At 52.7% G+C, this 26,426-nt stretch overlaps 1 protein-coding gene across 1 annotated transcript in view; it reads right to left on the minus strand.

The window, feature by feature from the left end:
- Positions 1-3,564: 3,564 nt before the first annotated feature.
- Positions 3,565-26,426, minus strand: part of LOC144935053 (uncharacterized) — a 60,245-nt gene continuing 37,383 nt past the window's right edge. Inside the window, exons 4-10 of the mRNA XM_078861375.1 lie at positions 18,198-18,491; positions 13,787-13,899; positions 12,639-13,119; positions 11,293-11,345; positions 9,482-9,579; positions 9,029-9,341; positions 3,565-8,484 (exon numbers count right to left, since the gene is read on the minus strand). Coding sequence (XP_078717501.1) covers positions 6,445-8,484; positions 9,029-9,341; positions 9,482-9,579; positions 11,293-11,345; positions 12,639-13,119; positions 13,787-13,899; positions 18,198-18,491 — 3,392 coding nt within the window. The 3' untranslated portion in view covers positions 3,565-6,444. The remainder of the gene's footprint in view (positions 8,485-9,028; positions 9,342-9,481; positions 9,580-11,292; positions 11,346-12,638; positions 13,120-13,786; positions 13,900-18,197; positions 18,492-26,426) is intronic.

The following is a 26,426-nucleotide window of genomic DNA, read 5'->3' on the forward strand; positions in this document are numbered from 1 at the left end:
GTCTCCCACGCCGCGTTTGAGCGGCGCGGTGGAGTGAGAGATCCTCGGTCGTGGTGAGAAACAGGAGCCCGGCTTCCTCAACGAGATTCCCGTAGGCGACGTTTGAGCGGCAGAGCGATGGGTGTCCGGGTGTCCGGAATCTTGCGGATGCTCCCCGGGTCGTCACGGCATCACGTCAGACGGTAGCCCCCTGGGAGTGATGTGAAACTAGAAATTTAACTAAATTTTTTTACCAGGTGAGGCCCACTGAGCTACTTTGCTCTTTTCCAGAAGCGACCTGGCCACAAATGGTAAGTCAACGAAAGTGGCTTATGACCTGGACATTTCTAGCAGCCAAATACTCTTAAACGCATTGTATTATAAAAGCCCGGCGTTCCACGTGTCCGTTTGTCCATCAACTAAATTAGAAAATTATAAGAGCCTTTCAGAAGGCCTCAATCAAAAAGTTATAGAAAGTGGACCCCCCCCACCCCCCAGATGTGGGGGTAAAAAGTTGATCCAACAGGTTTACAACAATTGTCGACCCCCCCCCCCAAAAAGAAATATCACTCTCCCCCCCCCCAAAATCTACTTATTTTATAAGCATATATACCTACAAACCCTACATACAGTAGTATCTGTACACATTGGGAGGGGGTTGAAGAAGAGACGGATTTTATTCTCGTGTTTCTCAATGTGGAGGGTAAACCCGGAAGACCCGGAGGGAGAAAAAAAACACGCAAACTCCAAATATACAGCAGCAGCAGGCGTCAGGGTCGGGATCGAACCCACGAACTCCTGTAGACCAGGCGAGGTCGTTAACATCTCCTACCCACCGTGATGATGATGATGATGTGGGAGACACGCAAACTCCAAATATACAGCAGCAGCAGGCGTCAGGGTCGGGATCGAACCCACGACCTCCTGTAGACCAGGCGAGGTAGTGAACATCTCCTAGCCACCGTGGCAAAGCAGGAGACCACGGTCGTGGGGTTGACCTCAGGGCGCCGCCGATGATGCCACGAAGTGCGGTGTTGATTTGGGTGTCCACAATGTTTGAGTGAGAGCTGGCATACCGCACTGGAGCTGGCCCCGTGAAGCCAGTGGAGCTTCATCCCCCATCATCATCATCATGCTGCTGTCAAACCCCACATGGTTTCAAATGTGGCGGCCTTCACACACTGCTGATGTATCATCGGCGAAAATGGCACCCGCTCTGAAAATGAGTGACGCCTTCAACAGCGATGCCGATGCTGCAGCTGCTGCTGCCGCTGCGTTGGCACTGGTGGACAAGCACAATTAAGGGGCCGTCCATAAATGACGTCACGCGATTTTGGACGATTTTTGACCCCCCCCACCCCAATCGTCACACGGCGTCACAAAAAGTCAGACCCCCCCTCAAATATGACGTCACAAAGCTCTGCCCCCCCCCCCAAAAAAAAAAACACATGCTTCAAATCGCTTTAAACTATTGTCATTGTAGTGCGTATTTAATGTGTGAAAACATTTATTACAATTCTATTTAATTAAGTGGAACGTGTTGTCTATATTTAAAGTTGCGCATTTTCATGTGACGGTGACGTCACATTTCTCACCCCCCCCCCCTCGTCACACATCGTCACACATGTCTGACCCCCCCCTCCCCTAGGTGCGTGACGTCATTTATGGACGGCCCCTTAAGAGAAACACTCCACAACCGCCGCCATCGATCGTAACCGGGCGCGCTCACATTTCCCCCCACATCGCGGAAGCCTTCCACGGTGCACACCACGTCAAGGTGGCCAAGGCAGCGACAGCATTGACCAGCGTGGTGAAGTATGGTCAAAGGATCCTCCCCACCCCGTGACCCGCGACGGCGTGTTGGTGGACGGCACTCAACCACCAGTGGGAGTGACCACGGGCCGTGTACGAGACGCGCAATGAGCGGCAGGGGGCACTGCACGAGTGTTTGGCGGAGACTGCTCCGGCTCCCACGTCTCGAGCCCCCCCCCCCTTCCCTGCTGCCTTCACCAAACCTGCCCCGACCAGCGTGGTGAAGTATGGTCAAATAATTATAGATTTGAAGCTTTCGTGACTGCAAGGATTCATACTCTTAGTTGCTTTCGGTAAAAGTCACGTAGGTAAAAAATTGAAATTCAAATTAATTTGTTTATTAATTTTAATTTTTTTACCTACGTGACTTTACCGAAAGAACTAAGAGTATGGTCAAATAACCCCGGACGCTACAAACGCCGCTCGTGCATGACGGTGGCCAAGCGCTGTGCAGGCTCAAGCATGTTGAGACTGGCTTAGGCTCAATCCTGGGCCGCCACTGTGGTGAGACGTTAACTACCTCGCCTCGTAATAGCAGGCGAGGTATTTGTAGTTTGCGTGTCGCTTGTATATTTGGAGTTTGCGTGTCTCTCTCCCCGCGGTCGCGTGGGGGTTTCTCTCCGGGTCCTCTGGATTTCCCCCCTCCACATTTCAAATCAACAACGCGCGTTTAGAGCACTTGGCTGCTATACATTGCCGCGTGATAAGCCACTTGGTTGAGCTATCATTTGTGGCCAGTTCGCTTCAGAAAAATAGCTATACAGTATTTTATAGCTCAGTGCGCATTACCTGGTCAAATAAAAACAGTTGTTTCTAAGTTCGGACCAGATTGGGCGGAGTCAGGACGATTTTGGTCAATTTAGTCAATGTTGGAGTGCCCTCTCGTGGCCACGCGAAGCAAAGAGAATGATCATCCTCGGTATGAATGGTGGGCCGGGGGATCTCTGACGGGAGCTCATTATGGCCCTGTCATGAGTCACCGAGCTACGATTCTGAGTTCGAATCCGGGTTATAACCAGCCGTTATTAACCCGGAGTTAGTCGATATGAAGTCTATCGAGTTGATGTTCTCAGACTGGTCACCAATGGCTACGCAAAAAGCCATCACATTTAATTTCAGTTTTGTCACTTGATTGGGCTACAATCCAGTGCAGAGGACTAAAGAAATGCTTGATCAGATCACCTCCACAGCAGGAAGTGCAGAGACGCCACCCAGCGTGGATAAGAGGCGATTGCAGGGAATTAGTTCAGTGATATTATCTGCCAGGATCATTAATTTGTCTGACACGGGGTCAAGTTTGACTTGGCGAGAGTTCTCAGTTGAAATGTCCCGTGGTGGCAGCAGCAGCAGCAACTGCAGCGTAATATTGTGTTCACAAAAAATCCATGGCCCAGTTCAATTCTGGTGGTAATATCCCACAATTTCAACCAACACAGCAGCCAAATAATCAGAGAAAAACAATATTAAATCCACTCGAACATGAAAAAACATGGTGAAATTAAACGTAATACCGCAACTGTGATGTTATTGTGAAAAGTTTGGTGGAAACAAATAATGAAGTAACTTTGCCGGAGGTGCGGGGGAAAATATTTAACTGCTTGGAAAGTTTGGTTTTAATTTTCTGGTTTTCGTGACATCACTCCGTCCGCCTGTTCTGTCAACACCGGGCGCAAACAGTGCGAGATAAGGAAGTGGAATTTTGTAAACCTACAAGAGGGGACCGCATTGAAAAAAAAGGGCAAGAAAATCTCGAAAAGTGGCGAAGAAAAAAATCCCAAGTCAATGTCAGTTTTAAGAATATTTTTTGTTTAATTAGAAGCCGACACAGGTTTAAAAATAAAAAGTGAACTGCAGTTGTTAGGCACAGTTTTCATCACCGTCATCATCATCGTCGTCGTCAATAACAACCAGAACATAATTGATCAATAAAATCATCTGGCAAACTCATGTAAGATGTTGGTGAATACGTGTGAAATTGCCAGTTTGAGGGATACAGTTCAATAATATATTGTAACGTCTAAAACGATTAAAACAGCAAAACTTGTTTTTTAAAGCAATTGTACACAGCTTACACGCACACGCACACACACGTAAAAATAAGTGGAAATACATTACAATGTCCGTACTGTAAAATACGTGAGCTACTTTGCGTGTAGATAACATGATAATAAAGTGTGTAGAGTTTGTATTTGTAAGAAGAAAAAAAACCTTAAATAATAATAAAAAAAACAATAATTACATCTTATCAGTCTGAGAGTATGGACGAATCAAAAGAACCGATAAAACACACACACACACGTATATATATCTTTAACATCCTTTTTTCCCAATGAGGTGAGCGATGGACAGAAACTCCGGGAACATGGTTTGCGAGAGTTGGCACGGCAATGGAAACGTTGCAAAGAAACCCCATCGGGAGAACCCTCGGGGGATGATCTCACGTCATTCCACGCCACGCCGGAGGGGCCGGGAGGGGAGGCCCCACAGAGCGACACAGACGGAGCCAAGTTCACGTCCGTCCGTCCCCCCCGCCACCACCGTGCTCACGAGGAGAACTTCTACGCCAGCCCCCCCCCCCCCTCTGTGAAAATCAAGAAAGCCGACGAAATCTCACCAAAAGAAGCACCAAATCGGCATTCGGCCTGAACCCACCCAGGCGGACAAGTGGGGCTTTATAAATGGGATGTCAGGACAACAGCACCGCGCCATTAACGGCTAAAGTATTATATTTTTAGTAAATTTGTTAAAATTACAGTAAACGCAAACGTAACGGAAAGAGAAAACGGAACGACCGACTCCGCGCGCACACGCGCCTGAAGCTAACTAAAGAGTAAAGGAATTTCTAGACGACAAAAAAAGGATGGGGGGTAACTGGCAGTGCATCACGTGATTTATTCCCACAGTCGTGTGATTGGTCAGCCAAGGTTGTTCGCCACGCGCTGCCGCCGACGTCGACGGATCGAGTTAAGTTAATTTTGTTAACCCAGGTACCAGGTGAGAGAACTCAGGAGACCAGGACAGTGGTTTCATTTGCAAGAACGACTGGGGCATTAGTCTGGTCAGTAGGAGGCGATGATTACTGCTATGTATCATTCCAATTGAGTGACTGCGGCGTAATTTGCGCATTTGGTCAAATTTGGGCCCCGACTTCGGCACACAATTGCCTACTCTTGCGAACGACGTCCGGGGGGCATTGTTAACGTCAGCTGTGAGTGAAGAAGACGTTGCACGTAGTACAGTATTGTTACTCCGGTCAATATACACAGCAGTATTTACCAGTACGACCACCGGAATTCGAACCGCGAACCTCTGCGGAAAGTGGCGAACGTGCCATCGCTGCGCCGTGATGAAAACAAAAACTTCTAAATCGGGCCCGAACTCAAATGTGTGGTTTCTTTTACAAGTATAGCAACGCAGTAATTGTTTTATATATATACACATACATATAGATATTTGCGTCGTCAGTTAACATTTGCAAATTTGTAAATACATTTGTTTTTCTACATAGAGAAATAGTTATAAAAAAATACGTCCGTTTTTTCCCCCGTTTGCAGCCAGTGTTAAGAAGAAAGCCTGCAAAATGTACAGCTCATTATTATTATTTTCATGGGAGGACATTTTTGAAATCTCCTCCGACCAGCGTAACAGCAAGACCCAGGCGCGCACACGCGCGCCTCCCTGCTGTAGGTTTTCTATTGTAGCTGCCACCCGCTCGTTTTAAGGCAACGCTCGGCTCCACCGCAGAGAACGCGCGCACCTTGCGCGCAAATCCGCCGAAGAGCTCCCCACGCGATGAAACTAGAACATCATCCCGCCGCGGAATGTTTTCCCAAACTCGTCAGCAAAAACGTATCGGTTCCACCGCTTGTCAGTAGTACTACCAGTTACGCTTTGAGGGGTGCTTCACATTGTGATGGCGTTTTGCGTCGGGTACGAATGGGGAAAAAAAAAAATCGGTGAAACTGGCATCGCTCTCGTTCTGACGCAGAACAAGAGTGTGCACATGTGTTCGTGCGTGTGTGAGAGTGTGTGCGAGTGTGTGTGCATGTGGTTTTGTCTTGTCATGCTGGGCAGAAAAGATGGCACAAGAAGTTGCTGTATTCACATCATTATCTTTGATCGTGCATGGAAAATACTCTGTTAATGTTCCTCCAATGGGAGAGAGGTTTGCAGTTTATACTTCTTACGAAGGACACAGCAGTTATTTTGAGCTTGCGGATGGAGGTCCTTGGCTAAAGTCTGAGGTTTGTTTAGAAAAATAGATGTGTCTGTAACCGAGTTCCTCGTGAGAGCGTTAAGAGTCGGCCAAATTACCTATAAAAAAACTTCAGTGCGCAGCCCGTGAAAAATTCACATACCAGCATTAGCCATGAACTTCATGAAGTTATTTTTTTTCTTTCCGTTATTTCATTCTTTTTTCTTCTTGAAAAAAATTTCCCAGTGCAGTACGACGGACGAGTGAAATGATCGCGAGTTTGGGGACCACCGTCGCTCCGGGCCGGCACGTCCGGCGAGCGAGCGCGGGGGAACCAACCGGTTCATCAAAAAGGTCATCGTTTATCGGACTGCGCAGCGGCCCCCCAAACTGCCCCCCGCCCCCCACTCCCGTGCCCGCCTGCCCGCCCGCCCGCCCAGGCCAGGCGCGCTGCTCCCTCACATCCTGCCGTTGGGGTAAATGAGCGGAGAGTGCACCATGGCGGCGTAGGCCAGTCGGCTGCGGTGCAGAATCTCCTCGTACGACACCGACGCGGGCGACAGCGTAGGCGACGAGGAGGTGGACGAGGAGGTGGACGAGGACGTGGAGGAGGAGGAAGAGGACGAGGACGACGACACCGCCGACGGTGACGAGGGCGACGGGGCCACGCGCCCGTACGCCACCTGCGGCCGCACGGGTGCCGGCAGCAGCAGCGGCCGCCCCTGGAAAGTGGCCGGCACCAGGAAAGGGTTGAGCGGCAGGATGGGGATGCCCGCGGCGCGCGCCTTCAGGAGCTGCTCGGGGATCGGCACGGGTTGCAGGCGCCCGTCGTGGGTGCCGGAGAAGGTCACGGTGCCGGCGCCGCCACCCCCACTCGCGTCGCCGACCGCGGCCTTCGTCTGCGGCAGCAGAGCCATGCTGAACGGGCTCAGGTAGAACTGCGGCGCCACGGCGGAGCTCGGCGCCTCCCCCTCCGTCTTGAGTTTTTTGCTCGGCGCGTCGCCGCTGCCGCCGCCGCCGCCGCCGCCGCCGCCGCCGCCGTCAGACGCCGTCCGTTTGCGGGGGCTCGTGGCGCCGGCGGAGGGAGGCTGCTCGGCGTTCTGCTGCTGCCTCGCGGCCACGGTCTTGTCCAGGAACACCGGGCCGGTGCCGGTGGCGACGCCCGGCTGGGACTGCTGCTGCTGCTGCTGCTGCTTGGAGGCGATGCCGCCGCACAGGCGGTTGAGGTCGAAGAACGCGTGCGAGATCAGGGGGAACGACGCGAATGGCATCGCCTTCAGGAACTCCGGCACTGGGTGACCCTTGACTTTCGACGCGTCCATCGCCGGCGACGGCGCCGGTGGGGGCGGCTTGGGCCGCGCCGCCGCCTCCGGCTTCGTGCCCGCCGCGAGCTTCTGCGGCGTCACCGGCTTGCGCAGGCTGAGGTCGGTCGGCTGCTCGTCATCGCCGCACGGCTCCGCCGGCGCCCCGGCCACTGGACCCCGCGCCGTCCGCGGCGGCGACCGCAGCAGCGCCGGCGGCGAGCTCGGTAGGCGGTCGTCCAACTCCGGCCTGCGCCGGCTCGCCTCCTGCTCGCCCCGGCACCGCGGCGAGTGCCGCAGCGAGTCCCTGGCGTCGGCGTCGTGCCGCGCGCTCTCCGCCGACAGCGCCGCCGTCACCGCCGCGTTGAAGGGGTGGGCGAGGTACGGAAGCGTGAAGTGCTTCCCGTAGAACTCGGTCAGGCGGCTCACCTCCTTGGAGGAGAGCGCCGGGTCGAAACCCGGCATCTCGTCCGCCTCCCTGCCCGCGCTGGTGCCCAGATGCACGTGCTGGATCACGGTCGGCCTCTTGCCAGAGGAGGCCGCGACGTTCAGGGGCGACGGCGGAGAGGGCGCGTCGGGAGCGTCGGCCGCACCGCCGCCGCGCAACGCCAGCGGCGGCGCCGCTCCCACCGGCTTCATGGCGCTCACCTGCGCCAGCAGCTTCTTACGGGCGAGCGGCGACATCGCGCCCGGCCCGCCGCCATTACCGCCGCCGCCGCTGCCCGCGCCGGCCACCGGCTGAGGCGACGGTGCCGCCAGTCCGGTCGCGGCCGTCACCCCGTTCTTTGCGGGGCCTCCTTCGGCGGCGAGCGAGCTCAGCTCGGGGCCCCCGTCGTCGGCCGCCTGCGGTTGGCCCTCGCGGGCGGCCGAGCCGGCGTCGGTGGCGCAGCGCGCGGGGCCGAAGTCGGAGAACTGCGACATGATGATGTTGTTGACGAAGTGGCCGAGGTGGCCCTGCACCGTGCGGGCCTGCAGCAGGCCCGGCACGGCGTGGCCCACGGCCAGGACCCGCTGCTCGCCGGCGCCCGCCTGCCGCTTGAGAACGCTCTGCAGCCAGTCGTCCTTGAGGATGCTGGCCGACTCCTTCTTGAGCTCCGGGATGACGAGGCCGCTGACGAGCGGCACGGCGGACGGGCTGTCCTCCTTCGAGTCGGGGTGGAGGGCCCGCGTGGCGAGCTCCACACTCTCCCGCTTCACCTGCGACAATCGGGTAGGATGGGGATGGTTTAGTTTTATTGGTATGCTTTAAAAGGGATTTTTTTTTTTACCCTGTACTTTTAACTATTATCGTGTTTTGTATTGTTTGTTGATGTTATGTTCTAACCCGTCCCTCCTGGACATCTGTCAAAAAGAGCTTTATAGCTCATCGGATTCCTCCAGTATAAATATTCAGATTTAGACCTGCCCTATCCTGTCAGACCTCACCAGCTCGGCGGGTTTGAGCTCGAGTGGGCGTTGTGGGGCAGCAGTGGGCAACGAAGCAAAATACGGTGTTCTCTGTACTTCCTCCTCAATTCATCAACCCGCGGTGAAGTACGATCAAACAAGCCACTTGAACCGACATTGCATGTTGGGTGGGGCCTTCGTGCAGCAGTGGACCCGACCAACCGGCTACAGCCATCCCCGAGTAACAAAGAGGCGAAGAAGAACACAAAAACTACCACCCACGAAACGATTCTCCCCCCCCCCGGCCCCACCGTCGCAATTCAACAAATCGTCGCGACCCGCCGAGCAATCGCACCTCCTTGTCCTTGAGCACCATCGCGCTCGGCCTCTTGACGGCACCGTCGGCCGACTCTCGTCGGACGGCCGCCCCCGCCGGCGCGGCAACCGCGTTACCCGCCTCGGCCTCCAAACGCCGGAGGCGCTCTTCCTTCTCGTCCGGCGTCATCGTCGTCTCCCCCTCCTCCTCCTCTTCGCTCTGCTGCTGCTGCTTCTTCTTGTCGCCCGAGGAGGAGGAGGAGGAGGCGTCGCTCCGCTTGCGCGGCTTCACCGGCGGAGGGAGCGGCTTGTCCTCCTCGCCCTTCACGTGCCGCTCGTACGGAAGGATGAGCCTGCGTGGGACACGCAACGTTTACATTCCGCGTCGCGGGCACCGGAGGTAGGTTTGGGAAATGGCAGCGTGGGACATTGTCCCGTGTCCCTTCCCCCCACCTCCCGCCGCCCACCCCCTCCCTTCCCGCCCCCTTCGCACCTCTCGTAGTGGCGCCGGGTGCACGTGGCGGCGCTCGTGCTGCCGCGGTTTCCACCCAGTGTGTCGTAGATCTGCTTCCAGAGCCGCTGTGACGTCACCTGAGCGAGACGCGTGGCACAGGGACAGCGGTTAGCGACGCTGCCGCGGGCGAACGCTTGTGTGTGCGTGCGTGCGTGCGTGCGTTGTCGATTCGTCCACCCTAGGAGGAACTTAATTTTCCGGCCCGTGAACCGCGAATCAATCGCGATGTCCGGGCAACCTTCGTTGAGCTTAATTTATTCTGACCAGAAGGAACTGGGTGGGACCTTAAGTTGTTGATAGTGGCCTACGTACAACCTGTGACCTCCCTCACCTAGGTCATTAGGACCAGCACTAAAAACGTTCCCTGTGCTGATATTTACTGAAAGTTAAAAACACGAATGAAATAAATACCTTAGCTGCATTTATGCAATAAATAAATAAAAAGCGCGATTCATCTTCCATTCAAAATTGGAAGCAGACCTTTCCGTGAGATTTCATCGCTCGGTGGCGAGATGATAACTACCTAGCCTGGTATACAGAGGGTCGTGGGTTTGATGATGTCTCTCTCTCCCCATGGTCGCGTGTTTTTTTCCTCCGGGTACTCCAGTTTTTCTCTCCACATTTAGAATCAACATGCATTTATAGCATTTGGCTGCTATTAATTTCCACGTGATAAACCACTTCGTTTAGCTGTCATTTGTGGCTAGGTAGCCCTCTGAAAAAGAGCAATATAGCTCAGTGGGCCTTACCTGGTGAAATAAAACATAGTTTAGTTTTTTTATAGTTTATATTAACTGCTCACAATGATCAATGAATGTTGGTCATCGAGAAATGTTAAATGTCACCGTGGTTTTACGAGTGGAGGGTGAGTGTGTGTGGTCATTGGTTTCACACAATTTTGCTTGAATTTGACATGGCTGACCGGCAGTTGCGTGCGCCGTATAAATAAGGGGGCAGGTCCTGGAACAAAAATACTTGCTAACCCACAGATGTACAATTGTTTTTACGATAACCCAACTGCCAGCTCATCCAGTGGGGCTACTTTGCAATCCATTGGTGATCGTTTCTATTTTAATCATCTCCCCACCAACCGCCGCCACACAACGGGTTTAATAATTCACTCGTTTCATTCCTTTTACTCTGCCCTCCCCCCTCTCCACTTCAGCCTGTGTTCTGCGCGGAGTTGCGGGTTATCTAAGCTTCCCATGACAACGCCTCAAACTTGCTAACTTATCATTAATTTCATGAAACTGTTTGAAGTTGCGGAGCACCTATGTATGACTGCACATCTTACCTCTATTATTATTTATATCAATATTTCACCTGGATAAATCCCTTGAGATAAAACACTCGTTTGCAATGGTGTCCAGGGTGTACAATATACTGCTAGAGCATCCATACCCATACACACCCCCACCCATACACCCATACCTACCCAAACCCATACCCACCCACTCACCCCCATCCATACCCACCCACCCAAACTCATACCCACTCAAACTCATCCCCAGACAAACCCATACCCCACCCACACAAACCCATACACACCCACACAAACCCACACAAACCCATACCCACCCACACCCATAGCCATTCACCAAAACCCATATCCATACCCACCCCCACCCATACCCACCTCCACCAAAACTCATACCCACCCACCCAAACCAACCCACCTACACCAACTAATACCCGCCCACCCCTACGGACGATCGCAAAAAGACGAGCTAACCAGTCACGTGGGTGTAGTGATCGACGGTGATCGTAAGAGATTAAGAGAGCAGACGTACCGCTTCGTAGCCGCCGAGCTCCTGCACCGCTCTGAACATCACCCACAGGTCGACTGCCAGACGGAGAGACAAACAGAGGGAGTGACAGAGAGAGAGAGCGACACAGAGAGAGAGCGACACACAGAGAGCGTTAGTCTCGTGATGACGACAAGTCACGGGGCACGCGCTTATGATGGGACAACACTGGAGGGTCCCCGCACGGATAGGTTATCAAATCTGTAATTTACGATAAAAATCCCGCGAGGACATAAAAATGTGTGGTGGGACAGAAAACAAACGGATTTAACGACACGCCAAGACGATACAACGCGAAACGCCGCCAATGTCAGCCGTGGCTGTAAATCAAACTCGGGTCACCAGTTTCACGGCACAATGAGAACGAAGCACAGCTTCACACTCCCCCCCCGCCCCTCATATTCCGTGATCAATAACGCAAAGGTAAAGGTGCAACCCTGCAACTGCCCGACTCGTACCACTGCCACAATAGCCAGACGTCTTGGAAGAGATGGCGAATACCTACAATTAACCTCACCACACGTGACCTGCCGATTGACTAACTGTAGCGACCGATAACACAATTCAAGTTTACTTTTTACGTCCGGTGTTTTTTTGTTGTTGTTGAAAATTTCAAGCAAATCCCCAGAGCTCATTATTCGGGCAATCGAACCTCACATCAGCGGCGTCACGGGGTGGCGGCGGGGGCCGGGGGGAGGGGGTGTAGGGAGGAGATCTCGGGGGAGCGGGCGGAGGAAAGTTTCCCCCCGTGTGCCGGGTTAGCCCACGGTCGCCCACGCTCGCCCGCACGAGGGCAACTGACCACGCCGCCAACATCGCAGGCGCGGGCGTTGACGCGCGCACCCGCCCGCACGTCGCCTTATCTCATCCCGCGCGGCCCGATATCGCTCTGCGCTCGGAGTAACAACCGAGCCGGCACGCACGCACGCGGTACACGGCGGGAGTCTCTGTGCATTCCCCAAGACCGCCGCAACGGACGTTCAGAGGGGAGTGAGTGGGCGAGGGAGCAAGTGAGTACTTGAGCCAACGAGTGAATGAGTGCGCTATTGAGCCAGTGAATGAACAGGTGAGCGAGTTGGTGAGTGAGTGAGCGAGCCATTGAGCGAGTGAGCAAGCAAGTGGGTGAGTGATCTAACAAGTGAGACAGTGAGTGAATGAGATACAGCGAGTGAGTGAACAAGTGAGCGCGCGAGCGAGGTAGTCACGTTGCCAAGCGAGTGATGTGCTGAAACTGTGAGCAAAAGAGAGCTCGAGCAAGCGAGCGAGCGAGCATGCAAGCGAGTACTCAAGCGCGTGAACGAGGCGAGTAGAAATTGGACGCGATCGCTCACCCTGCTTGAAGCCGAGGTTGGGGATGCGGCCGATGGGGGTTTTGCGCGTGCGCATGAACGCGTGCAGCTCCCGCAGGAAGTTCTCCTCCTCCGCCGTCTTCTCGCCCTTCCCCTGCGCGCCGCCGGCCACCGCCGCCGCCGCCGTCGCCGCGACCGCCGCGGTGACGACCGTGGCGGACGACGCCGCCGACGTCGTCGCGGCGACGCGAGCAGCCGAGTTGGTCGCTCCCTCCCCCGGAGACGCGGCCCCCGCGGTCGGCGTGGCGGCCGGAGACAGAGCGGCGGCGGTGGCGGCGGCGGCGGCGGGGGCGGCCACGGTGGCGCCCCCGGCCGGGGGGCAGGCTCCGCCGGCCTTGGGCTTGGAGGCGCCGTCGCCAGCGCCCGTCCTGGCGGACGAGCCGCCGCCGGCGCCGGACTTGCTGGCGGCGCGCGGCCTCGTGGGTCCGTCGGCGCACGTGTGGTTTTTGAGCTCCGACTTCACCTGCGGGGAGTGGCGGTGGCGGCGCTGCGGTGAGCGGGAGCGCGTCGGCGGCCCAACACGGTGGCGGTGCCGGATCTGCCTCCCTCTACCCTCTCGTCCCCCATCCCACTTCGGTCTCAGCTGCGGCAGTCACCTTTAAGTTATCATCATCATTACGATAATTATCGTTATTATTATCATCATCAGCACTGACCTATCCACAGCTGGATTCATGCCCACCCCGTGTCGTGTAAGTCACAGTGTTTGTCTCGACCATACTTCACCACGACGGTCAGTGCGGGTTTGTAAAGTAAAAGCACCCAAGACCGGTTTGAATATCACTCGCCACTGATGCTAGCCGTGATCTGCAGGGCGTGAACCGCCGTGCCAGCGTTCCCCGCTCTCTCAAATGTGCTCTTTCTACGAGCATCCTCCTGTGCCATTTGCGCCGATCTGATCTCACGATTCCCTTCTGCATTTCCCCTGCAGGTCGCTTGCCAGGTCTCCCTCGCACAAGAAACTCGCCAAACTCAGTGGCCCCTCCCTCGGCAAAAAAAAAGTAGAGCGAATACGAACGAGCGAACGCATAAATTGATGAACGAATAAATGAAATTATCGACCCAACAAATGAATGACTTGCCAATGCCTTCAGACCTGCCCCCCCACCGCCCGCTGCCCCTGCTCCTACCTTGGCCTTGGTCTCCTGCTCCTCGGTGGAGCTCCTCGAGTCTCGGCGACACCGCGAATCCGAGCGTCCGAACCGCGCGCGTCTCTTCCGGGGACGGCCCTTCAGGTTCGGAGCTTCCGGCGGGCAACGTGGGCGATAGCGGTAGTGCAGGAGGGAGGGAGAGGGAGGAGGGGGGTGGCACGGGGCGGGGGAGGAGGGGAGCAAGGGAGAGAGGGAGAGAGACGCGCACGTTAAATCGCGCCGACAGTCATTTGTTGTCGCCGTTGTTGGCGGTGGTTTTGAAGAGCACAGCACGCGCTCCCTCCCACTGCCGTGTTGCACTGCCGAGTTCCCTTTGCAGAAGTGACGCACGGGCGCACACGCACGCACGCACGTGCTCATCACCCTACGGCATGCTCACACCACCCTTTGCAACAACTGCACCCCGTCAAAACCGCGAGACCTTTTCCAAACCAAAATTAGTACCACTCCAACCCCCACGCATTGTTCGCGCGTACTGCTTTGCAAAGTGCTTTGAATGTGGATTAGAATAGGCCTGAATTATTAAAACAAAGCAAGTGTGAACGTCAGTATTCACAACGAGCACCGACTTAGCACCGGCCGAGACCATCGGATTGTTTTAAAAATAACACCGCTCGCCCGTCGCGGATTGGACAAATTGATCTGCGATATTTAATTCGCCAAACAATGGAGACACTTTTGCGGCACGGCCCTGCGTTTCCTGCCACATGCACGAATAAAAACAAACGCCAAGCCAGAGAAGCTGCCCCCCCCCAACCCCCTTAATCCAAAGTCGGGACCCCCCCCCCCCGTGCAGGATTCCTAAGGGACCGCTAGAAGCCAACCGTGGACTCCAGATGCTGCCGTGCAGTCCGGATCGCAAAATATTTCTGCACCTGGCACACCACATCCAGTATATCTCTCGATATGGCTCATAGCCATGTCCACCTGCGACCCTTAAAACATTTGTCAAGACACGAAGCGCTGCTTCTAAGAGAGAAAACGTTTAAGCCAAAAAAAGAAAGCCGGACCCCCGGGTATCGCCACGCGCACCGCATCATGACGGGGAACGCGACGAAGAACACAATGAGAACACGACGGAGAACGCGACGGGGGAACACAACGTTACCCATGGTGGCGGCCACTCGGGCAGGCGCGAGGAACGAGGACGAAGATGACTCGAGAGCAAATTTAGCGAGCAGTCGCAGCGAGGCAAGAGTTTTACCACCTCCTCATTTACATCTCGCTATCAGATAAACACGCTGAGGTTTTGGAGGAGGGGGGGCGAGGGGGCGGGGCGACGCGGGGTGGGGGACCGCAGCGTTGTAATGTGGCCGCGAGCTGTGTACGCGCATTACGGGATACGCTGGAGCTCCACGCTTACGCGGCCATGACGTCGATGCCCTGCGAACCGCCGCCGCCCGTGTCATTGAGAGGAATTAACGCAGCCTGACAACAAACACGATGCGGTGATTCCAACGCTGCAGCGGCCGCCACCGTAAACGGGTTGGGGCTGGGGCGCTGACGGGTGGCAACGCCGCTTGGCGCGCTTTTAGAACGGCGCTAAATGTGCTCGCTGGAAAAGGATTAGGTCTTTTTTCAGTGTGGTGGCCACTTTCTGTGTTTACGACGGCCGATGCGGACGCAGGCCAAGCGACGGTGTCCCGTGCAGCAGCGGCTACCGCCGCTGTTACGAGCGAGAGGGAAGTCACGGTGAAAAGATTAAAGTCAACGGCAACAAAAGAGGGGGGGAAAAAACAAAACAAGGAAATAAAAGCGTGGGGAATTACCAAAAGGCACAGAAGAGCCTTTACAATAAAGAGCACCGGGCGTTCGTGCAGCTTCGGAAAACATTTACGAGCGATTACCGCGATGATGAATTATTGATCGGGCATTAAACATAGCGTGACGTAAAAAATTGTTTGCTGTAAAAGAGACTAGCATAATTAAATAGCATAATTAAAGGCACAAATACGGAAGGCCGAAGTGAGTGTGGGTCTGTGTGTAAACACTCGGCACCACGTAGTGTGTGACGGTGATCGCATGGCTCGCTTGGATGCGTCCGAATTCAGGGCCGTAATTGGTTGGCGTTTTAGCCCCGCAAAAGTGTAAAGAAAATATTCATTCCAATTAATCATTATTTTAAAAATCTTGAAACGGTGTCTTTATAGCGTCCCGCAAACAGCGTCTCACCGTCACGTGTAGTGACCCACTTCTTAGAACAAAAAAACACTGCCGCAAAAAAACCCCCACACATCCATCGCCCCACATCATCAACAGCAGCAGTTTCTCAAAATCAGTTTCCCACTGCTTCAATTCCAGATGCAAATTCAGCTTCACGACAAAATGCTGGCTCTGTTCTGCTATTTATGTCCAAAAAAAATGTTTGTTCTCAAATTATTTTCCACTTTGCAGTAAAGTTGGCCCATTTTTTTTTTATTAAAAATTAGAATATCGGCTGCACCGTTTGATGCAGTACGGATTTCGCGACAGTTAATGGCGTATTATGAGCGCAAAGAGTTTACGCATTTCCCAGTATTTGCTACAGTTGTGCGATCGCCGTCATGTCATGAGAACCGAGTGTGTCTCTTAGGAACCCACACGGAGCAGCACGACAACTTTGTGTTCAGACCATGGTATCCACAGAAGCAGATATCGCAAAACTACTTTTGAGATTCGTTCAAGTGACTTCTTATTCTGCACTCGGAGGGTGGCAGCACATTCCCACTGACCCTGCCCAGGAGAGATATGACCGTTCATTCGCATGATCGTCAAAATTGTATTTTTAAAATTTGAGACCTGAATATAAAAAAAAATGTACTGCAAACTTTACTTTAATACTGTCATTGGTAACCAAGCTGAAACCATCAACTCACTACACATAAGAACACGTCTAAACCACAGGCGGCTGAAACCCGGATTCAATCGTGCTATCATTTTAAAAATCGGCATTAATCAGTAACCGCACGTGACCAGGTGGTGCAAGCGATACGTGTGGATGCATCACAATCGGCAGGCTGAGATTTGACATCCCAGTCAGTCCCAATCGGGGATCGACTCGGGCCCCATTGCTCCTCCGGGGGGGGTCAATAAAATGAGTAACCACTCCGTGAAAAGCCAAAGGCGGTTTGTCCCCCCGAATGGACTTGGATGCGCCACGGTATTGTGATATTTCCACCGCTGGGCTCAAGGCCGTGAAATGGGGCACGAGACCGGTCCCACGCACATTTGAGCGGAAATCCAACATGACCTACTTTCACTCTGAGTCACCAATACAACCCCAGCACGTGTGAAGCCCGGCCACGTGGACACAGCACGCACAGACAAGAAACCCACAGAGATGCCGCGTAGGTACCGGCGAGAGCCTGTATGTTGAACTTCTTTCGTACCGTACGTAGCCAACCATGTTATTCGGAGTGTGCAGTGGGTAGCCGGGGGGGAACAACAACAAATTAAACACAAAAAACAGTCCTAGAGAAATTAGTTTTCATTATAAGCCACTTAGTTAAGCTGATAATATGCGATGGCCAAAGTCGCTTCTGAAAGACGGCTATACGGGAGCTCAGTGGGCCTTACACTGGGTTGAAATAAAAATTGTTTGTAGTTTTAGTTTTTATATATCCTGGGTTCGAATCCAGGTTTCAGCCAACAGTGAAAATAATCTTGGTTTCTCAAGCAAAGCGAGGTAATAGTCTCTGCATGGTCACCAATGATAGCGTCATAAAAAACTCATCATATTACATTTTGGCTTTTTACTTAATTCGGCCGATTCCAGCTCAGAAAATGTAAAACTTTAATCTAGATTTGATGACAGGTTAACTCACTTAGCAGGGCTTGCAACACACGAACGTGCACACGGGCGTGGATAAAAGACCAACGGACAGAAATCGTTTCGTGATATCATAAGCCAGGGCCGTTTCACTAACGCAATGTAACAATAATAATAACAGTGGCATTTATTTATCCTGGAAGGCCTCACTAAATCTCAACATACTTTTTGAGGATCGTGCTGCTTTGGGATGTTTGGCCGATTCCATTACCGTGTGTGGTCCGGCCACGTGCCGGAAGAGCTTTTTCAGTAAATACATTTCGGGAAGAGTAAACAACTGGGAGAAAAATATCTTTGTCTCATGACAACACAGCACGGGCAGAGCACCAACAGAAGAGAATGGTGGAATTTTAAAAATAATGTTTTAAATATAGTCGCGCCGAGGCCAGCTGCGTGGCACGGTCGGCACAGTCGACACAGGCCCTGGTGCAAAGAACGCAATAGGGCTCCCCCCCCCAACTCTGTCCAACATCCCCACCCTCTTCATACAGCCCGATGCCCAGGCTCCTCCGGGCCCATGGGCCCCGGTGGAGTTGCACCGCCTGCACACCGCAACGAGGCAGAACGGTGGCGGATCCTCACCATAATCCAGGCACACGGAGACATCCTCCACCAGCCCCGGGTGCTCGAACGTCTCTCGGCAGAAGAAGACTCGCACCGAGGCGCCCGACTTGACCATGGGGAACTGCGGCGGCTGCAGCGGAGACGTGGGGGGGGAGGAGGCCGGCGGGGGGCCCAGCACCCCAAGCCCCCACAGCGCCAGCGCGGTCGGGTCCGATAGCGCCTTGCCGGGCTCGTGCAGGCGCTTGAGCAGCGCGCGGTAGCGGCAGTACTGCGGGAAGCCCAGGATGAGGGCGGCCGGGCAGTAGCAGTCACCTGGTGGATGGTCGCGGGGCGAGGGGCAGAGTTGGCGTCCGGGTGAGACAAAGGTAACGGTGGTGGGGAAGGGGGGGAGGAGGAGGAGGAGGGGCGTAGACACAGGTGAGGATTGCCGAGGTGAGGCAATGGTGTGCAGACACAGGAGCGGAGAGCTGGGAGTGCAATGAGACCGAGTGAGAATCACGAACGCGCGCACGCGCACGCACACACACGCACTCGATTTCACGAAACTGAGTTGGTGGGAACAGTGGTGCAGCGGTTAGCGCAATGCACTATGAATTCGGTGACCCAAGTTCCGATTCCCAAACCGGTCCTGGCGGCCCCCCTTCACCAACCCACCCCCCCACTGGGCAGCGTGACGAGATAGCACCCACGGCTGACACATCGTGGGGAGGCCTTCATCCAGCAGTGTATAGACTAAGGGCTGTAAATTACACACACAATTTACAACCGATACCCATCGGAGCTGGTAAGCCAAGCGGCGTTGAGCTTGGATAGTGCTCGGACAGGCAACCATCGTGCTCAAATTGGGCGCTGTGGGCCTGCTGTGGAGAGAGGGCTCTATGCCCCTGTGCAGTGGAGGGGCAGTGCAGCAAAATCCATTGTTGTACTGTACTTCCACCGCTCCCATTGTCCACGTTCGCCACCTCCGCCAACCCGCGCCGACCAGCGTGGTGAAGTATGGCCCAAGTGGCCCGCCGCGACCCGCACCCGGTGTGTGTGGGGGGCAGTGGACTGACCAAAGTAATAATAATTACGATTTATATTCATAAAGTAGCCGTTAAATAATGGATCTCAGGACACCATGCGTGTAAAGCAGGGAAACAAGTGAAAATTAACCAGAGAGAGACTAAAGAGACGAGACAGGGAACTGGAGAGAGCGAGCGCTCCTTTTAAACAAGTGGTGGGATCTCAAGTCTCTACGGACTGCGAGAGATCCTGACCTCAAAGCACAGGGAACTGCAGAGCCTGGGCACCGTGCGGACGACAACCCGCGGGTCACCCTACAGCAGTGTTCTTCACTAATTTTCAAAGGGGGGGGGTGGTCACTTTCGCCGATAAAACATCATCAGTGTGAGGGCCGCCACACATTTGAAACCATTGAGGTTTGACACTACGATGATGGTGATAGAAGGTGTTTTACAATTCGTACATTGTTGCTACCCCACAAGCCAGGGGCAGCACTAAAGGCCACTAGGGGCCGCCACTGGCCTGAGGGACTTGTAATGAAGAACACCGGGCTAGGTCAGTGGATCTCAGAGGTCTCAGTGGAGAAATGGTGTGGTGGTCTAAGCCCATTGAAAGCCGTGACCACAAGTAGGAGAATTTTAAACTCGTTGTGGGTTTGAACTGGAAGCTAATGCAGAGACATGAGCAGAGGTGGTCCTGAAGGAGTTTGAGTGAGTGCACATGCGCTGGCGGACGCATTTCAGACGGACTGCAAAATTGCTGTGCATGTCTAACAACAACCGCCATTCATTTGCCACCAAGTGGCGGTGACGTCACCGCGGCCCTTGTGCCAGACTATAATCTAAGTAAGCTTGTGCATGTGCACGTACACATCCGATTAGCGCGGTTGGCTACGCACGGTGCCAAAAGAAGTTCAACATACATTCACACACACACACGATATTGGCGTTATGTACGGCTTGCTGCGTGCGACGCGTAAATCGACAGGCTCACGTGCAGCGCGTTAACACAGCCGGTGCACAGCTATCGTGGAAAACTTTGGTTTATTTTGACCCGGCTTTGATTCCCCCGGTGGCGAGCAGCTGGTTTCATTTTACCCCAGGTCTCTCTTGCAAGAGTGACCTCTCTCCGTGGGGCACTCGCCTGGTTATATATTTCATGCATTGCATATATTTACGCATGCGAGTTTTATATTTTACGTACATATGCGCTTGCGTGTGTAAAGAATTTAAAGCCCACTATTAACGGACTGCAATCAGCATGTGTGCAGGTGTTGGTGAACTGACGCATCGCAGAATCGTGAACGGATCAATGGCTTGGGAAGGCCTTCATCCAGCAGTGGAGTGACTGATGATTCACGGCCAGAATTTGCAGTGGTGCACGAAGCACAAATACAAATAGCTCGGTGCCATTAATCACTGCACTGCAATGATAGCAGAGCAATTAGATAATATGCCAATGTTTCCGGTAAAAGACCTGACTTGCCATTGTCCGATACATAAGCCCATTGTGTATAGAATGTGTTGTAAGACAGCACAATTCTAATTAAAACATGGCATATTTAATTGGAACACATTCAAATGATGTCCCCAAATTCTTAATGAAACCCCAATGTTCCTGGCGTGTGTGTGTGTAAACATCAGCAATGGGGAGACAAAGGCAGGCCAGGCATGGTCCTGACCATAACTACCCCATCGCGCACCATCCCCACTATAATAGGTGCTCACCAACAGCACCGGGTGCAAAGGTGACAAAAAGTGAACTCCCTTCTAGATTTGAAGCTTTCGTGACTGCAAGGATTCATACTCTTAGGTTTTTTCGGTAGAGTCACGTAGGTAAAAAATTAAATTAAAAGTTAATAAAAGTAAGAATGGAAATAAAATAAAAAAATCACGACGTTTCGGAGGCAACACAAGTCTCCGTCATCAGGTGGGACCGTCACAGCTAAAATTACTGCATCAAGGTAATGCAGTAATTGCCTCCGAAACGTCGTGATTTATTATTTTATTTCCATTCTTACTTTTATTAACTTTTAATTTTATTTTTTAGCTACGTGACTTTACCGAAAAAACCTAAGAGTAGTGAACTCCGTTGCCTGGTTTGCAGGAGGTCGTGGGTTCGATCCTAACCTGGACGCTTGTATATTTGGAGATTCCATGTTCTCCCCGTGGTCGCGTGGATTTTTCTCCGGGTCCTCCAGTTTTTCCCTTCGCATTCAGGATCAAAATGCCGTTTAGAGTATTTGGCTGCTATAAATTTCCACATCACGAGCCACTTCGTTGAGCTATCATTTGTGGCCAAGTCGCTACTGAAAAAGAGTGAAATAGCTCAGTGGGCCTTATTTGGTGAAATAAAAGTTCTAGTTTACGTTCCCCAACGGTCTATATTACGAGCTACACACGGGGAGAGAGAATCTTTGTTTTCTATTAACAAGCAGTGTGGTTCCAATTTATTTATGGGGCCAATAAAAGTGAATTTTGAGATAAACACTGCAAAAAATAGTGGGCCATAAAATAGCCCACTCTTTTATTGTTGACATAGAAATAAATTGGAACTTCGAAAGCGTTGCGACCTTTGGTGGTACCAACGTTTAATCTGCCAGCCCGTGGACCACGTGGCTGCCGTGCACTGTTGTGACGTGGTCGTTGTGCTGCCCCCCCTCGTGTGCCACAGTGCCCAACTTCATGAGCGCTGCTACTCGCTAACAGCACTTGCCCCCAACAGTCTGTAACATCAGCGCCAAACCACTGCGGGGCGCCACACCACAGCGTGGTGATGACCCCCCACCACCACCATCCCCTCCCCCAAGCTTCCACTTTTAACTTCTCGCATCACTTCCTGCGCTGCGAAAATCGCTGCACAAACAACAAGGTTCGGCCCGTAAAATACCGTGTTCTCCGGATTACGAGACACCCACCCCCCTCTCTTGCTGAGCGTGTATTTTTAAAGCCACCCCGTTTGTGAAGTGCGCTGTCTTCTAGCCCCGCTGTGCGAGGCAAGATTTGTTTGATTTTATTAATGACACGGGGGGCGGGGAGGGGGGGCGCACGTGTTTCGTGTGCGTCTTACTTTCCAGATTGGTCATTACATCCGGAGAATACGGTAATCGTAATCATTCCTCTTTTTTTTTCAAGACTACAACCACCAACATTGGTTAGCCGCCCGCCAGCCGGCCTCGTTTTTCAAGTGACCTGAATTCTCTCGGTATTACAGGATCACTTTGCATGTGATTATTCTTCATCATTATTATTATCATCAGCCATGGTCAATCCACCGCTGGATGAAGGCCATCCCAAGCCACGTGTGATTATTATAATGTTAATTATATATTTTTGCATTTGTTGAGGTTTCATCGGTGGCGCATTGATTAGGACGTTGAGCTGAAAACCCGGCCAACCTTTGTTTTCCTGACTCCCCCCTCCACCTTCAACCGTGATGAAGTAATTGCCTGATGAAGTAATAATCAAACAGCCCCCTGTACACTTCACTGTATGGAAGAGCCCCTCATCGAGCAGTGGATTGACACGAGGTCTGTAAATTATTGTTATAATTTTTAATGGACTTATTTTTTCATCTAAACCTTGTTGGGGTTGGGGGGGGGTACGGTTAAAAGTGTGGCATTAAACTAAATGTGCAGCCAGGGCTGTACGAAAACACCACCTGTCCCCCGTTACAATTCCGGGGCGGTGTCGGGATTTTTCACGGGGGAGTTTGGAGAGGAGAGGGGTGGTGGTGGTGGTGGTCGCGGGGCCCGCACAAAGACCCCCACCACCACCACCTTCCTTGGAACACGACGATTACAGGGTAGAGCCCACACCGGCTAGGAGGGTTTTGGTGCGAGCGGTAACCACTGCCTGGCCCAGGCCGCCTTTGCCTCCCACTGCTGATGATGGTAAAACGCACCGGGGCACACCACGTGCTCGTATTGAAGGCCGAGTCGACCTAGGGGAAGGGCCCCAGAACCGGTTCGGATATGTTACCAAAGATGATATTGATACTAGCCTTTTGCCCGTCCAAGGATGGGTGTATTGCAGTAAATCTGAAACTTGCAAGCGAAAAGCAGACCTCGACGTGATATTCATTGCATCAATTCGTGTGCATTTTGCAAGGGCGCGGTGACACAGACTTATTTCATTTATAAAGGTTCTAATCCCTTGTTCATCACGACGTCCTTTTTACTTTGATGTCTCAACAGCGTTACGGAGATCACGTGACGTGAGGGTTCTGCCTTTGTCGTGAGGGTTGTCAGTTGACGCCGAGGGGGGAGGAGGCGCCTCGCCCCCCATGTGGAGTGACGTCACCTGCTCATGAATATTAATTAGGGGGTTGGTCGATGTAGTGACGTCACCTGCTCATGTTATTAATGAAGGGGGAGGGTGCTCCATGTGAAGTGACGTCACCTGCTCATGAATATTAATGAGGGGGGCTGGTCGGTGTGGAGTGACGTCACGAGCGTTAAGGACAGACATTCCTGGGTGATGATAATATTAATACGTGCGGTAGACACACACAGCGGGGTAGTGAAACCCTCTGCTGCCTATAACAACTTAAAATGAACGATTTGGTCGTCTCGTCGCGACATGCACAAGCACGCTGGAACTGCGGTTATGCTTTTACTGTTACAAAAACAACCACTTTTGCATCTCCACACATTTATCACCCACGCCGTATCGTCGCAAGGTAATAAATAGTGCTCGACCATTAACAGCCAGACTCTCTCTCTCTCGCTTTCCTCTGCTCTCATGCTGCCCTAATCTATTTATCAGTTATAGAACAGCCGACTAAGGCGGTCTAAAGTGCAACACCGCGACACCTTCAAAAAGGATGTTTGGGGGATGGAACATTTGGTGGTTGTGGGGGCGGGGCCAGGGGGGAGGGGTCACGAGGGGGCGTGGTCATGAGGGGCGTGGTCAGGGGCGTGGTCAGGAGGGGCGTGGCCAGGAGGGGGCGTGGTCAGGAGGGGCGTGGTCAGGAGGGGCGGAACCAATGGGAGGGCCAGAGGCCAGGGGGCGGGGACGCGAAGAGGGGGCGGGGCCAGAGTGGGGGGGGGGCGAGCAGGCGACACGCCCAGCTGTCCTACATTTGCCTACGCCTACATTTATAATGCCACACTAATGACATTTAGGAATGTATAACCTCCCGTTGACACAATGCCCATTCTTACCCTGCAATATTTCCAGGCGGCTCGTACCTGCAAACAAGGAAGGGGTCACAGGGACTAGGACCAGGGACGATGGCCAGGGACGATTGCCAGGGACGATGGCCCGGGACGAGCAGTGGCGCAAGAGAACACAATTTTTGACTCGTTCCGGATCGCTCAGTGGCACCGCAATTTAGGCCGAATTCGGCAAAGCGGCCAGCGGGGCAGTTGCGGTGGCGTGGTGGATGGCAGAGGAGAGTGGGCGATAATTGGGACAGATATGAATTTCATGGAGGGGTTGGTGGCGGTGTGGTCTGGGGAGCGTTCTGAAATTTAAAAAGTTTTGCGACCCCCAAGATGCCCTCGAATGGGCGTCGCGAGTCGGGATTTTAAGTTGCGAATATTTCGTGTGGAGAGTTTGAATGAAACCGGCACGATCGATGAGACAAACCCAATGAGCCACGCACGGATCACAACAATAACAATAATGTACCAATAATAACAATGACGACCGTGATGCCAATACTGTCATTTATCAAGGAAATACCTAGCGGAGTCCCAAGACTCATTGTCGGGAGGGTGGTGCTGCTGCACTTGGATGTTTGTCCAATTCTATTAATGAACGGTTGGTTTATACGAGTAATATACGAGTGTGGTAAAATCATGGATAAGAGAGGTTTAATGTAAGACCCCTCATAGTAAGGTGGGTTTTTGTTGCCGAAAGCAATTATAAATTTGTGATATTTGAACCAGGCCTTGCCAATCCATCCCACCCTCCCCAACTCGCTCTGACCAGCATGATAAAGTATGGTCAAATAACCTGGAATGATCAGCACGGCGTTGGCGAGAATGGGGTGGGGGTCATCCGGCAGCGGACTGACAAACCGCTTCGTATTTGAACCTTATGGTGAGACCCCGGGGTCCCGAAATCGCAATTAATTTGTTTATTTTTGGGCGACTCCGTCCCACCGCGCACATAAACGCTGCGACCCGCCTGGCGGGGATCATTCTGTTGTCGTGTCGTGTCAAAGCGCAGCATCAGCGAGGACGAATGTGCACAAGAGCTGAACAAGCGAATGCACTCCCATGCTCGGGTATGGGCAGGATCATAAGTCTTATCCAAGCTGCTCAAACTGCCTACACGACTTAAGTCCTTTATTTGTCATAACGGTGTGCATAATAATACAGTGAAACTGCTCTCGTATCTTCATTATTATTTGTGACCTACCAATGTCTGCAGTCAGAATCAATCGATGACAATCCTATTACCTGCAGATGAGATGCATTGCACCGTTAATTCCTCCTGTTTGATAATACTTCTCTTGTCTGTATGCATCTGTGCAAATAGGTTTTTTTTGCGGTTAAGCCATAGTCCCCACATACCGCTCGGATCAATGCGGATAAGAGGAGCGGCGACCCACTACTCTGTAGAGTGACATTGGTATAAACGCTTGTTACAATATGAACAGCGCATTGAAAACGCATACTATTTTATGTACTGTTGACAAAGTGTGTTCACAAATCCACACTGAGAAACACGATGATTGACAAGGGGGTGCAAATTATTTTTTTCGATAGTGTATATAAATAGAGGTACTGCAGATAAGTAGTTTTCATTTTTAAACGCATAGTTTAACAAGACCACACTTGCTACCATCCTTCAAACCCATTGGTGAAAAATAGCAGCACAGTTTTTTTTTACATTATTATATAATGTTTATGCGAGAGCCGGGGGCTTATGGGACCCCGGGGTACCGCCAAGAGGTTCATTTTAATAAGAAACAAAAAAACGCGCCGTTGAAAAAAAATCTCCGCAAAGCGGCTGGAAGTTGCGGGGAATGTTTTTACAACAGAAAATGGAAAGTATTTCCCCGATAAAAAAACACACCGCTAAATGCGCATCGCTGTTCATTCGTTCGGGTGTTTTGTGTCCACGGTTATCACCGGGCCACGAGGAGGGGGTTAGTGCAAGGTTTGGGGGTTGGGGTACAGAAGGAGAGAGACACGGGAGGGAGGCGGTGGGATGAGGATTGTTCCGAACGGAATTTGCATCATTCACGTTGGCGGCCGTTTACGCGCGCGCACGAGAGAGGTGAGCGTGT

This window comes from Lampetra fluviatilis, chromosome 12, assembly GCF_964198595.1.
Source record: "Lampetra fluviatilis chromosome 12, kcLamFluv1.1, whole genome shotgun sequence".
NCBI classification, from domain to species: domain Eukaryota; kingdom Metazoa; phylum Chordata; class Hyperoartia; order Petromyzontiformes; family Petromyzontidae; genus Lampetra; species Lampetra fluviatilis.